Below are 14,976 nucleotides of genomic sequence, written 5' to 3'. Positions count from 1 at the left end.
CCTTAATCAGCCATTCTTGCGAGCCAGCCCAACCTGAGAGCTGTACTCACCAGTCCTGATAATAAATCCCTGAGGCAGGAGGGGGCCCAGAATGGGGGGCTGAGAGGGGGCCACCGGGACCTCTGGTGGTCTGTGAGGTTCGAAAGGTTGGCGACTGCCGGTTTAAGGAAACCTTTGGAGCAGCGGTTGCCAACTGGAGAGTCCGAGGTTCCCAGCCTAGGACCCCTGACTGCGCTCTCCCGCCTCCAGGGACCAGTAACTGGGGTCTGGCCTCTTCTCTCAGTGTCCCCATCTGGTGTAGGGAGGCAGGGGCTCCCGGTGACCGGGTCTTCATCTCCCTTCCGTCCCCACAGCCCCCAAGACCTGTTCCCCAGACGAGTTCCGCTGCCGTGACGGCAAGTGCATCGCCCCAGAGTTCGTCTGCGACGCGGACCGAGACTGCCTGGACGGCTCGGACGAGGAATCCTGCCCGCCGCCCACCTGCGGCCCCGCCAGCTTCCCGTGCAACAGCTCCTCCTGCATCCCCGAGCTGTGGGTCTGCGACGGCGACGCCGACTGCGATGACGGCTCCGACGAGTGGCCGCAGAACTGCGGGGGCCGCAACACGTCGGCCGGGCGCGGGGACGAGCCCTGCTTGGCCAGCGAGTTCCACTGCAGCCGCAGCGGCGAGTGCATCCACCGGAGCTGGCGCTGCGACCGCAGCGCTGACTGCAAGGACAAGTCCGACGAGGAGAACTGCGGTGAGGGCGCCCTCCCCGCCCCGTCCCCGTGCTTTCAAGGGGTTAACGGTCTCAAATCACTTGCCTATTTCATTCATCTTTTTTTCTGAGAGGGGAGGAAGCCACAGCGGCAGGAGTGTTTTGGTTCAGAAAGAATCCTGGGCTCCAGGCCCGGCTGGGGGCGTGGAGCTGGGTGGCCCTCGGGCAAGGACGCCCCCTCCCTGCGCTGTGGCGCCCTCCGGGGCGGGATGGGGCAATAATAGCGTTGGCCTTGGCGGCCGGCCGGGGTCAGAGTCCGCCGCCGCCCAGTAGCACGTTCTGTGATGGTGGAGGCGCCCTGTGTCCGTGCTGCCCAGTGCAGTAGCCTCTAGCCGACGTGCATGGTGCGACCGGAGAGCAGAATTCCTTGCTGGAGACAGTGCAGACCGGGGCTCTGGCCCTGTGTGGGTGCTCCTGGAACCCACAGGCCGCTATCTCGAGGCTGGCATGTGGAGTCCCTGTGAATCCAGGAGGTCTTTCCCTTTTTCTGTGTCAGTTTCCATCGCGTTGTACTCGCCAATAAGATGTAATTGGACCTTTGAAAGTCACGTTTTAAAAGCAATGCATGATGTTGGACGTGGCCTGTTCTAAAACTTAACACAAGCTCACTTAATCCCCATCACTGTACAGATGGGGAAACCGAGGCACAGAAAGGCCGGATAGTTTTCTGAGAAAACACATACTTGAGAAAACGAAAAATCCCATCCTCCTATCATTTTAACTGTCATCAGAGTTTAGGCTTTGCTGAAGTTACCTTTGGCGGTGGTTGTTTTTTCTTTGATGCGAAGATATACGTATGGGTTCGAAATAGGATCATTCCCCTTTTTACTTATCACAGCAGAGCAAGTGTCCACTTGAACATACAGAGTGCCAAAAATTTGGACATATTATTTTAAAGGTGGAAGGGGCTCCATTCTGCTCACAGATTTATTATCTCTTCTCACTCACATCCTGAAATCAAAATGATAAATGGTAGACATTTTTATTGTGAAATAAAGCCCAAAGGAAAGTGCATAAAAGAACAAATAGCTTAACGACTTAGCACAAAGCAAGTCCTGTGTGAGGTCAAGGTCTGGACCATGGTTGGCAGTACCCTATTCCAGTCACCATGTACAGCCTCTGAGTTTTAATCGTGATGTCTCTTATCACATGGTGTCATGTCATCAATATTTCATATATTTGTAGTCTCAGTCATTTGAACAACTGTGTTATACTCGGTGGTATTGATCTGATTTATCATGATTTACTTGGCCTGTCTCTGTCTAGATTGGGACAATATCATTGATTTTTTCTGCTGAGAATGGCTCCTTGGATTTATAGTTTTCTTTTCTTTTTTTAAAAAATATTTTTTATTGATTTCAGAGAGGAAGGGCGAGGGAGAGAGAGAGATAGAAACATCCATGAGGAGAGAGAATCATTGATTGGCTGCTTCCCACACGCCCCACACTGGGGATTAAGCCCGCAACCCAGGCATGTGCCCTTGACCGGAATCAAACCCGGGACACCCCAGTACGCAGGCTGATGCTCTATTCACTGAGCCAAACCAGCCAGGGCTATTTTCTTTCTTTCTTTCTCTCTCTCTTTTTTTTTTTTAAACAACAACAACAACCCTGTTTTCATTGATTTCAGGGAGAGGAAAAGAGAGGGAAAGAAGTTAGAAACGTCAATGATGAGATAGAATCACTGATTGGTTGCCTCCTACAGGCCCCCTACTGGCGATTGAGCCATCAACTCAGTCATGTGCCCTGACGGGAATCAAACTGTGACCTCCTGGTTCACAGGTCAATGCTCAACCACTGAGCCACACTGGCCGGGCAGGTGTATAGTATTTTAATGGATTATGTGATCTAAAAAAGCATGTGAAGCCCTAACCGGTTTGGCTCGGTGGATGGAGTGTCATCCTGTGGATTGAAGGGTCCCAGGTTCGATTCCGGTCAGGGGCATGTACCTTGGTTGCGAGCACGTCCCCAGTGGGGGGTGTGCAGGAGGCAGCTGATGGATGTTTCTCTCTCATCGATGTTTCTAGCTCTCTATCCCTATCCCTTCCTCTCTGTAAAAAATCAATAAAAAAAATAAAAAATAAAAAAAATGCATGTGAAGCAAAACTAGAGAGAAGTCTAGGAAAACCTTGATGGCTGTGGTGGGATATTTGGGTTCCGGGTGCTTTCCTCCCCTTTCCAATTTTCCAAACTTGGCTTTGTTACTTTAGTAATAATTTTTCATGATTCTTCTTCTTGAAGGAAAGAAGTACATTTTGCCATAAAAGAAAAAAAACCGTCTAAAACAGCGGTTCTCAACCTGTGGGTCGCGACCCCTTTGGGGGTCGAACGACCCTTTCACAGGGGTCGCCTAAGACCATCGGAAAACACATATATAATTACATACTGTTTTTGTGATTAATCACTATGCTTTAATTATGTTCCATTTGTAACAATGAAATTGGGGGTCACCACAATTGAGGAACTGTATTAAAGGGTCGCGGCATTAGGAAGGCTGAGAACCACTGCTCTAAAATCTACATTGGTTACATTTGAGAATACAAAAATAGGTGCACCTGGGGAGTTTTGCCCCATGTTGGGAAGGAAGGCCGCCTCTTCTCTTTTTTGTCCTCCATTTACATGCTGTCCCCCAGGCCCAGGGCAGCCGACTCCTGTGAGGCTGTGGGAAAACTGTTTCTTCAGTGACGGGGAGTCTTGCGCCTCCGCCCCTCCCTGAGAAAAATCAACACATGCTCTGTCTTTCCTAGCTGTGGCCACATGCCGGCCTGACGAGTTCCAGTGCTTTGACGGGACCTGCATCCATGGCAGCCAGCAGTGTGACAGGGAGCGTGACTGTAAGGACATGAGTGATGAGCTTGGCTGCATCAATGGTGAGCTCCGTGCCGTGACACCCCTAAACCGTGGCAGCATACGGGGGTACAAGCAGGGTGGATCCCAGGTCAGCCCCACACCAGCTGTGCGTCCTTCGGCAAGGTACTTGGCCCCTCCCTGAAAAAATGTGCATAGTGAAAGCACCTACTTCAGCACTGTGAGACTTAATGAGGTCAGAGTGTACAAAGCCCGTATCTTTGAGCTCAGAGTTATATGCGAAATACAATTCCAGGTGAAAGACTTTCCTGAATTTACACACAGCAATTCCACTAGGAGCCCGGCTCTGGAAGGTCCAGAGAAGCACTGCGCTGATAGCAAAACCCTGGAAGCCGCCCAAATGTTCATCAGCAATAGAATTAATTTAAAAAAATTTTTTAAATATATTTTATTGATTTTTTTACAGAGAGGAAGGGAGAGGGATAGAGAGTTAGAAACATTGATCAGCTGCCTCCTGCACACCTCCTACTGGGGGTGTGCCCGCAACCAAGGTACATGCCCTTGACCAGAATCGAACCTGGGACCCTTGAGTCCGCAGGCCGATGCTCTATCCACTGAGCCAAACCGGTTCTGGCAAAATTTTAATTGTGGTAAAATACACATAACGTAAGGATATTGCTTTTTTTAAAAATAATTTTTATTTATTTTTTATTGATTGATTTTTAGAGAGGAAGAGAAAGAGAAAGGGAGGGGGAGAGAGAGAAACACCAATTTGTTGTTCCACTTACACACATTCATTAGTTGTTTCTTGTATGTGCCCTGACAAGGGATGGAACCTGAAACCGTGCATTTTGGAATGATGCTCTAACGATATCAACTGAACTACTCAGCCAGGGCCAGGATACTGCTTGTTACATTTTTCTTATGGCCCTGGCCAGTGTGTTCAGTGGTTAGAGTGTAGCCCACACACCAAAGGGTCTCGGGTTCGGTTCCCGGTCAAGGGCATGTGCCTGGGTTGCAGATTCATTTCCAGGCCGGAGGATTAAAAAAAAAAAAAGTATTATGTTATTTAGTGAATAAAGAGTTAAAGTTTGATAATGCACTACCGTTTTAAAAATTGTGGTAAAGTACCTACAACATAAAATTTACCATTTTAACCATTTTTTTTTAAAAGGAAGTCCTTCAAGCAGGACTTATTTTTATTTTATTTTATTTATTTATTTTTTTTAATATATTTTATTGATTTTTTACAGAGAGGAAGGGAGAGAGATAGAGAGTTAGAAACATCGATCAGCTGCCTCCTGCACGCCCCCTACTGGGGATGTGCCCGCAACCCAGGTACATGCCCTTGACCGGAATCGAACCTGGGACCCTTCAGTCCGCAGGCCGATGCTCCATCCACTGAGCCAAACCGGCTTTGGCTTATTTTATTTTTAATATATTTTTATTTATTTCAGAGAGGAAGGGAGAGGGAGAGAGAGACAGAAACGTCAATGGTGAGAGAGAACCATCGATTGGCTGCCTCCTGCACACCCCCTACTGGGGATGGAGCCTGCAACCCAGGCATGTGCCCTTGACCAGAGTCGATCCCAGGACCCCTCAAGTCCGCAGGCCGACGCTCTATCCACTGAGCCAAACCAGCTAGAGCTATTTTAACCATTTTTAAGTGCCCAGTTCTGTGGCATTCAGTACATTCACATTGTTATGCAGCCATTACCACTATCCATCTCCAGAACCTGGTCTTCCCAAACTAAAACTCTGCCCCTATTACACACTCACTCCCCATCCCCTCTCCCCAGGCCCACTTTCTGTCTCTATGAATGTTACTGCTCTAGGATATAAGTGAAATCACACAGTGTTTGTCCCTTTGTATCTAGCTTATTTCATGAGCATAATGCCCTCCAGATTCACCCACATTGTAGCAGGTGTTAGAATTGCCTTCCTTTTTAAGGCAGAGTAATATTCCATTGTATGGATGGACCACGTTATGTTTGCCCACTTATCAGTCGACGGACACTTGGGTTGCTTCCATCTTTGGCTATTGTGACTAATGCTGCTATGAACACGGGTGTATGAAAATAATGTTAAAATGGCGATGTAGTCACGCAGTGGACTATCGCGCATACAGCTCAGAAAATGAGGCCAGGGCTCTCAGGCTGCAGGTGAACCTCAGAACTTCACTTGATCTTCGCCTAAAGGCCGAGAAGCAATTGGACCTCATAACTTCAGGAAGAAGCAAGTTGCAGGTGATTACTGAATACAGTTATTTTACAAGACTCGAAAACAAGCAAAATTCAATAATATATTGTTCATTCCTACATGTTGATAAAACTATTAATGAAAAACATAAGAGAATGGTAAACCTAAAGTTCAGGATCATTGTTACCTCTGAGGGTGTAGCAGAGGGTAGCAGGGTGGGATGGAGAAGGGCGTGTTATAATCTAGGTCTGGGCTCTGCAAACCTGTACCATAAAAGGCCAGTTAGTAAATATTTTATTTTAGTCTCTGCACTCAATTCTGCTGTTGTTGCTAGAAAATAGTCATAGACAGTATGTAAATGAATAGGGATGCATGTCAATAAAACTTTAAAAAAAATTTTTTTATTGCCCTGGCTGGTTTGGCTCAGTGGATAGAGCGTCAGCCTGTGGACCTAAGGGTCCCAGGTTCAATTCCAGTCAAGGGCACGTACCTCGGTTGCAGGCTCCTCCCTAGCCTGAGCCCTGGTATTGATTTCAGAGAGGAAGGTAGAGGGAGAAAGAGATAGAAACATCAAGGATGAGAGATAATCATTGATCGGCTGCCTCCTACGTGCCCCACACTGGGAATCTGATTGAGCCTACAACCCAGGCATGTGCCCTTGACTGGAATCGAACCTGGGACCCTTCAATCCACAGGCTGACACTCTATCCACTGAACCAAACCAGCTAGGGCTGGGCTAAAACTTTTCATCTATATATATATAAAGGGCTAAGGGACCGACTGTACGTCTGTCCAACCGTCCGACTGGCCAGTACATATGACGCGCACTGGCAATTTAAAAATGAAGGTTGACTTGCACATGCGCAATACATATAAAGCTCTGGCTGGCGCCGAAATGCACGAGTGTATTTTGATCTGTCGTTGTTGATTGTGAATTTGGTGGGAGTTTTTTTGTTTTTTTCGTTCAGAACACACAAATGTGTTTTTATTGATAAAGAATGTTTTTTACATTATTGCTAACTTAACCAAAAATTTTTGGTTGTTTTTAATGGTACTAGATTTATTATCAAAAGATTGCAACCTAATATAATCAAAGCTGAAGCATTAACAGGATCTGTGGCAGGAGAGGTTGTTCTGATTCCAAGAATTGAATTTGTCCCCATCTGACACTGGCCTCCCATTTAAATTAATTTGAAGACAGTTTCCCTTGATGCCAGCATTTGTGATGACTATTAATAAATCACAAGAACAAACTCTAGGCATGTTCCTACCTGCACCCGTTTTCACACATGGTCAGCTATATGTTGCTTTCTCTCGAGTTCGATGAGTATGTGACGTTAAAGTTAAAGTTGTAAATACTTCATCACAAGGGAAACTAGTCAAGCACTCTGAAAGTGTTTTTACTCTTAATGTGGTGTACAGGGAGATATTAGAATAAGTTTAATCAATTTGTCAGTCATTATTTTATTTTTTAAAAATATATTTTATTGATTTTTTATGGAGAGGAAGGAAGAGGGATAGAGAGTTAGAAACATCGATGAGAGAGAAACATCGATCAGCTGCCTCCTGCACACCCCCTACTGGGGATGTGCCCACAACCAAGGTACATGCCCTTGACCGGAATCGAACCTGGGACCTTTCAGTCCACAGGCCAATGCTCTATCCACTGAGCCAAACTGGTTAGGGCAGTCATTATTTTTATCAATGTTTTTTTATGTCATGTTTTTGTTGTTATATCATATTGTTATTGTTTATTTATTAATCAATTTATATATTATTTTCATATACATTTTACTAATTTTCTTTCATCTCCAACACTTCTATTATAGAGAAAGGGCGAATAGTGATCTTAAAATATTTCTTCTAATTAATTTCCTTTCAATGTGCACAATCCATGCACCAGGCCACTAATATTTAAATAAACAAGCAGTGGGTAGATTTGCCCATCTTTCCTAGTTTGCCCAATCCTGCTCTTGATGACATTCTAATTCTGTTTTTTTGTTTGTTTGTTTTTCACTTAAAAAAAAATTTTTTTTTATTGATTTCAGAGAGGAAGGAAGAGGGAGAGAGAGATAGAAACATCCATGATGAGAAAGAATCATGGATTGGCTGCCTCATGCAAGTCCCCCACTGGGGATTGAGCCCACAACCCGGACATGTGCCCTTGACCAGAATCGAACCTGGGACCTTTCAGTTTGCAGGCCGATGCTCTATCCACTGAGCCAAACCGGCCAGGGTGACATTCTAATTCCTAAACTGGGTTTACGAGTGTTCAATAGTTAGTAGGTTTTATTACTGAATACATTTGCATAAAATCTTGTACAAATTATTATATTACTAGAGGTCTGGTGCACAAAAGTTCGTGCACTTGGGGGGTCCCTCAGCCCGGCCTGTGCCCTCTCACAGTCTGAGGGCCCTCTGGGGGGCCTAAGCTGCAGTCTGGCCTCCCTCTGGAGGAGGCAACTGGAGGACAGATAGGGGGACAGCGCCGACCTGGTGAGCAGCTGGCCCCGCCCTCCCATCACCCCTCCACCACTGGTCACCACCACCCCCTGATCACCGTCCCCTCCCTCTGCCTGCCGGCACCCGCCTTGGCTGGCCTGGCACTGCCCGCTCGCTGGCCCCAACCCCCGCCAACCGGTGGTTCCGCCATTGGGTTGTTTTGCATACAGTATTATTATATAGGACTAAAAAGTACTAAACAGGGTCCTGCAGCTCAGAGCACTGACCCTCTTCTTTGGCTCCCATAGTGACTCTGTGCGAGGGCCCCAACAAGTTCAAGTGCCACAGTGGCGAATGCATCACCATGGACAAAGTGTGCAACTCGGTCCGGGACTGCCGGGACTGGTCAGATGAGCCCCTCAAGGAGTGTGGTGAGCCTTGGGGGGCAGGCAGCTCTCGGAGCTCATGGGGAGCTGGAAGCGGGACCCAGACACGGGCGCTGTGGGGCTGCAGGGCTCAGCCCACCCGTGCCCCCGAGGGCTTTGGCTCTGGGGCCAGACAGATGGGGGGTCTTGGGGAAAGTGGCTTTGCTCCAAGTCTCAGGTTTCACAACTGTAGGACGGGACCGTAGTTGCTCACACATCCTTGGACTGCTGGGGACTGGCCGGTGGGATACGTGTAAAGTTTCAGCCATGTTCTGTCACCCATAGCTGTGTGAATGGCTGGATGTTTCCAGTGCTATATAGTCTCTTTTGCAACCAGGCAACTAGGCCGTTTTAGCAGAAAAGCAACCACATGAATGCATTTGTACACACATGAATGTGTGTGGCTAAGTTACAAGAAAACTTCATTATGGACACTGAGATTTGAATTTCATAGACCTTTTATGTGGTGTGAAATATTTTTATTTTGATTAATTTCTGAGAGCACATTTATTAACATTGCAGGTGAACCTCATATCTTCACTTGATCTTAGCCTAAAGGCCGAGAAGCAATTGGATCTCTGCACTGGGGACAGGGAAACAAGGAAGGGTTCAGAGTAGAAGAAGGCACAGGAGGAGCGTAGGGGGGCTGCTTTGGCTCTAGGAATGTTGTAGCAAAGACGTGAGCCGAGGCGGGGCTACCTGAGCTCCCTGGGAGTCAGAGAAAAGGGGCCTTGGAGACAGGTTCAGGGGGTCACCCTGGTGCGCATTGCTTCCCTGGGAGCAAGTCTCGTGCGGACCCTTAGAGGTTAGGAGATGCCACCTGTTGGGGAAGAGGGCGGAGGGAAAGGCATGGGTGTGCTCCTGGGAGGGAGACCACACCAATTCTTATTTTTCTTTTTAACTATTTAAAAATTTGGAATTGTTCTTATTTGTTGGCCTGTTTAAGAACAGGTGGGATGCAGGCTTTGTTGTTAAGAGCTAGCGCATGGATTCTGGAGCCACACACCCTAGGTTCCAGCCCAGCAGTGTGAACTTGGGCAAGTCATTTAACTTGGACGTGCCTCAGTTTCCCCAGCTAGCTTTAGGGTTGTTGGGAGGATTAAATGAGTTAATATATAGGGGTGGCAAACGTAGCTTTACAGTTGTGAGTTCACCAATTCTTGTATTATTTATTAATTATTGTATCATTTTTTATACGAACAACTGTAAACCTACTTTGTCCACTTCTGTATGTAACTGTAGTATGTGGTTTACAGTTTTAATCAATAAATTTTTTTTTAAATTGTGGTTGAAGAAAGCAATAAGATTTATCATAACCATTTTTTAATATGTTTTAATTGACTTTAGAGAGAGGAAGGGAGAGGGAGATAGAAATATCAGTGATGAGAATCATTGATCGCCTGTCTCCTGCATGCCCCTACTGGGGATCGAGCCCACAACCCTGGCATGTACCCTGATCAGGAATCAAACTGTGACCTCCTAGTTGATGGGTTGATGCTCAACCACTGAGCTACACCAGCCAGGCTATCATAGCCATTTTTAAGTGTACAAATCAGTATCATTAAGCAGGTTCACATTGTTGTACCGCCATCACCACTGTTTATCTCCCGGACTTTCTCATCTTCCCAAACTGAAACTCTGCTCCCAAACTCTAACCGCGCCCCCTCCCCATGGCACCCACCATTCTTCTCTTTGTCTCTGTGAATTTGACTCCTCCAAGAACCTCAGATAGGTGGGATCATAAGGATTGGTCCTTTGTGAGTGGCTATGTCACTCAGCACAGTGTGCTCCAGGCCCATCTGTGACATTGCACGTGACAATGGTATTTTACGTCCTCTTAGGGGCCGTGGCACCTCACTGGCCTCACATTGGTTGGGGTGATTGTGATACAGATAGTGAAATAGAGAGGGGGGCTGGGGAGGGGGCTGGAGGCCTGAGTGTGACCATCTGTTCCCCGCCCGGCGCAGAGACCAACGAGTGCCTGGCCAACAAGGGTGGCTGCTCCCACCTCTGCAAAGACCTCAAGATCGGCTACGAGTGCTTGTGTCCTGAGGGCTTCCGGCTGGCGGACCAGCGAAGATGCGAAGGTGATTCCCAAGTGGGGTGGGCTCCGGGCCTCCCCAGCCCTTTCCTCTGAGACGGTGGCCAAGCCCTCTGTGCCTTGGTTTCCCATCTGTTTTGTGGGCAGTCCCCACTCACAGGGCTGTTAGGAGGATTTAACAAGATGCCATAGGCATGGGGAGTCTAGCATAGGCCTAGTCCGTGGGGCACACTTGGTTCTGGCTTTGGGATTTGTCATTTTAAAAACGAGACCTGGCTGGGTAGCTGTGTTTGTTAGAGCATGTGCCCATATGCCAAGGTTGCGGGTTCTATCCTCAGGCACGTGCCTTTGATCAGGATTCGAACCCACTACCCTTCGGTGTGAGGGCCCATCCACTGAGCATACTGACCAGGGCATTGGAGATGATTCTTCGCTGTTTTTAAGATTTTATCTCTGAACCTCATAGTTACTGAGAGGCCAGCCCTGGAGTTCTTCCCCAGAGGAGATGGCTGTCCCCCATTTACCATTATGGGGCACAGCTTCGTGTTGGGGCCCATCACTCTACCTGCGGGGAAGATGCCCAAACCTCTTTCTCCGTCGCAACTCGTAGATATCGACGAGTGTGAGGACCCTGACGCCTGCAGCCAGCTCTGTGTGAACTCCGTGGGCAGCTACCAGTGCAAGTGTGAAGAGGGCTTCCGGCTGGACCCTTTCACCAAGGCCTGCAAGGCTGTGGGTGAGCGTCCCCAGGCGCCCGAGGCAAACGGGTGGGGAGTTGCATCATCGGAACGTTGTGTCAACTTCTGTGGACAGGGCGTTTGCTCCCGGGACCTCTGGCAGGTAACGGAGCACATGCAGATGGACTCGGGCTTGCTGGAACGCTGCCCTCACGTGTCCGGCTTCTCAGCAGACACAGCTCAACCCCTGGGGGGTGGTTTTCAGCCCACAGGCCCCACCAGAGACTTCAGGGGGCAAGAGGTAGAAAGCCATGGCCCCAAACAGCCTGCACCTCCTCCAGCTCTTACGAGCGAAAGGTACCTGCACAAAAAAACCCACAAAAAAAAAAAATACATTTAAAAGAGACCAAAATCTAATAGGTCGTGATGAAACAGAATAGTAGAAATCGTTGTTTTTTTCCTCCCTGAACTTCAGGTTAGAACTGCAAGCGTGCACTCATTATTAGAATCACCTGCACACGAGCCATGTTTTTGGAGGCCTAATTGTTGTGGCAGATTATCGCCCAGAAGGTCGCCCGGACAGTCTTTGTTTTGCCTCATGTTCTGCTCGTGCAGTGTGGTTCCAGCGAGGGTCCGTTTTGCAGAAATATTTTAGAGCTTGTTCTGTTTCCCCGAGAACCTCTTAGGCTTCCATCCCTTCCCCACTGTTGCCGGCCTCCTGTCCTCCCTCTGCCACATCCCCATGCATGTTCCGGTTCTGGAGAAAATTGGGGGGTGAATTCCTGAAATCCTCCAGGATTTGAGATTTTACTCTCCTTCCAATGTGTAGGGTCAGTGTCTGTACAGATGCCACCCCAGAGGCAGGGATATTCTGGGTGAGGTCAGCTGTAGAAGCGGTCAAGTTTGTTGGCGCCTATCAGCATCATGGTTACAGCACAGCCCCCAGAGTCAGAGAGACCCGGATTCAAATCCTGCCTCTGTCGCTCACTAGCTGTGTGACCTGGGGCAGGACCCTTTCCCTCTCTGGGCCTCAGCCCCTTTATCTGTAAAAAGGGTTGACAACAGCACCTGCCTTATAGGAGTGTGAGAATCAGTGAGGGAAAACTTAAGAAAAGCACTAAGAAGAATTCCCTGCTCTAAGGAATCACTCTGTACAAATTAACTTATCATTTCTTCATCCTCCTGTTCTAAAATGTAGAATGCTGGGGCCCCTGTGTTCTAAAATGTAGCTTTTAGTATTAGGCACCTGTGGTGCGGCCAACAGATCGGGAGGTGGCTGCCCTCGAACAGCTAGCTTGTTTCTCACAGATCCCAGAGGAGGAGACACATGGCACCAGGCAGGGCCCACGGGCAGGCACCAAGGTGGCCAGGAAGTAGAGGGGGCGGGGAACTGGGGCAGGAGCCTTTGTCGTGGTTTCCTCGGGCAGGGTAGCCGGGCTTAGGATTGGCTGGAAGGATTTCCGTGGGCTCTGGGGTGTAGGGACTGTCCCTGGTTGGTTCCATGGCAGGGCACGGTGGCCGGGAGTGTGAGGAGGTGCAGGAGGTGGTGGGTGTGGGCCGTTAGTTTGCATCTGAGGCGAGTGGGTGACTGCCTAGGAACCGCGAGGCCTGGGAGGGGCCGTCCCTCCGGCATCTGCAAGGCCCCAGAGTCGGGGCATCAGAACCGCGTGGTTCATACACCAGGGAGGCGCGCCCACCCCGTGTCCTGGGCGTCTCCTCTGGCTCAGCCAGGCCCCGGAAACAGGTCCGGGGGCCCTCCCGCTCCCCTGAGCGCCCCTGTGCCTCCACAGACACCATCGCCTACCTCTTCTTCACCAACCGCCACGAGGTGAGGAAGATGACGCTGGACCGCAGCGAATACACCAGCCTCATCCCCAACCTGAAGAACGCGGTCGCCCTGGACGTGGAAGTGCACGCCAGCAGAGTCTACTGGTCCGACTTGTCCCAAAGGAAGATCTACAGGTGAGCCTCAGCCACGCCCGCCCGCCCGCCCTGCGTGAAACCATGGCCTCAGGCACTGACTCCGACTCCTCCTCCCTCCCCAGCACCCAGATCCACAGAGAGTCCAACTCCTCCTACGACACCATCATCGACAAGGGCCTGCAGGCCCCCGACGGGCTGGCCGTGGACTGGATCCACGGCAACCTCTACTGGACGGACTCCATGCTGGGCACCGTCTCTGTGGCCGACACCAAGGGCGTGAAGAGAAAGACCCTCTTCAAGGAGAAAGGCTCCAAGCCGAGGGCCATTGTGGTGGATCCCCGTCACGGGTGGGTGTTCCCAAAGCTGAGGGGTATGGAGCGTGAAGAACCAGCTAGGACTCATGGGGGGAGGTCTGTGCCCAAAGTAGACTCGACTGGGGGCAGGGGGCTGGAAAGGGGGGCCTTTCCCACATGCCCTTGGGGCCGTGGGACCCGTCCCTCTGACGCCCGCTGTGCCGCCTGTGGTGCAGGCAGACCCTGAAAAGTCCTGGCCTGTGGAATAGAATCCACAACCAGACATTCATACTGACTAACCTGGTGTTAGGAATGAATCCTTATTTGAAATTAGAAAATAAAAATCGATTTAGTCTTTTGTGCCAGGACAGGATTGGAGAAAAGTAAGACTGCGCAGGCCCAACGTTAACCGTTGGACAGGTCTTTCCAGGACGTGACAGGGAGCGAAGGTCACCCCCTGGGTGGCCCCAGGCTGGTGTCCACAGGGCTCGCGGCTGACGCAGCAGCTCTAGGGCCCACAGGGACAGGAGGGAAGCATGACCGGTCTGTGCCTGCCCGACCACGTCTGCCACCACAGCATGCCACGTGGGGGAGCTCACAGTTCTGGTGGGGCACTGCCAGCCCCGAGGGGCAGATGCAATCAGAGGTCAGGGAGCATTTGGCTGTGAGCGTGGCGATGGGACAGACCCCGTGGTGCAGATGGGCCCGGCAGGCCTGGGTCCCCCCCGATGGGCCAGGATTTATTTAACTGCTATTCAAGTCAGCACATGAAATTTAGAATTTAAAAATAAAACCCCTTTTTATCCTACCACTCGCACAGTAGCACTGCTTTATTGCAGTGGTCTGGAACCAAACCTTACATATCTCTGAGGTATGCCTATATATATGTTGGAAAAGCAAAACAATAAAGATTTAAAATTGCAAAAAGATGAAAAAATTATAAAACCCTCAGAAAGTAGTGTTTAGAGTGCAGATTCCTGGGCCGCAGCCCTGACACTGGAATCAGAACCTCCCTTTTTCCTGAAGGTTCTAAAATCCTGCCTGGTCTTGCCAGGCGGCAGGCCTTGGGGCAGGGCAGGGAAGGCTGGGAGCAGAGGAACCACGCGGAGGTCTCCCCAGGGCCTGTGTGGGACCCTGGCCTGGCTGCCTCAGGATGTGTTTTGGTTTTTAGAGAGAGTGGAAGAGAGAGGGAAAGACAGAGAGAAATATTGATGTGAGAGAAATATATCAATTGGTTGCCTCCTGCACGTGCCCTGACCAGGGCCCTGGCTGGGGAGGAGCCTGCAACCACGGTCTGTGCTCTTGACCAGAATCGAACCCGGGACCCTTGGGTCTGCAGGCCGACGCTCTCTCCACTGAGCCAAACCGGCTGGGGCTCTTCAGTGTTGGCTGGGAGCCACCCTGGCCGACA

At 49.7% G+C, this 14,976-nt stretch overlaps 1 protein-coding gene across 3 annotated transcripts in view; it reads left to right on the top strand.

The window, feature by feature from the left end:
• LDLR (low density lipoprotein receptor) overlaps window positions 1-14,976 on the top strand; it is a 39,911-nt gene that overhangs the window by 15,390 nt on the left and 9,545 nt on the right. For all 3 annotated transcript variants that reach the window (XM_059696785.1, XM_059696782.1, XM_059696783.1), the window contains exons 4-10: window positions 354-740; window positions 3,505-3,627; window positions 8,515-8,637; window positions 10,599-10,718; window positions 11,283-11,408; window positions 13,140-13,311; window positions 13,395-13,619. In XM_059696785.1, the coding sequence (XP_059552768.1) occupies window positions 354-740; window positions 3,505-3,627; window positions 8,515-8,637; window positions 10,599-10,718; window positions 11,283-11,408; window positions 13,140-13,311; window positions 13,395-13,619 (1,276 nt within the window). The remainder of the gene's footprint in view (window positions 1-353; window positions 741-3,504; window positions 3,628-8,514; window positions 8,638-10,598; window positions 10,719-11,282; window positions 11,409-13,139; window positions 13,312-13,394; window positions 13,620-14,976) is intronic.

This window comes from Myotis daubentonii, chromosome 5, assembly GCF_963259705.1.
Source record: "Myotis daubentonii chromosome 5, mMyoDau2.1, whole genome shotgun sequence".
Taxonomy (NCBI): domain Eukaryota; kingdom Metazoa; phylum Chordata; class Mammalia; order Chiroptera; family Vespertilionidae; genus Myotis; species Myotis daubentonii.
This window is presented reverse-complemented; position numbering and strand designations above follow the sequence as displayed.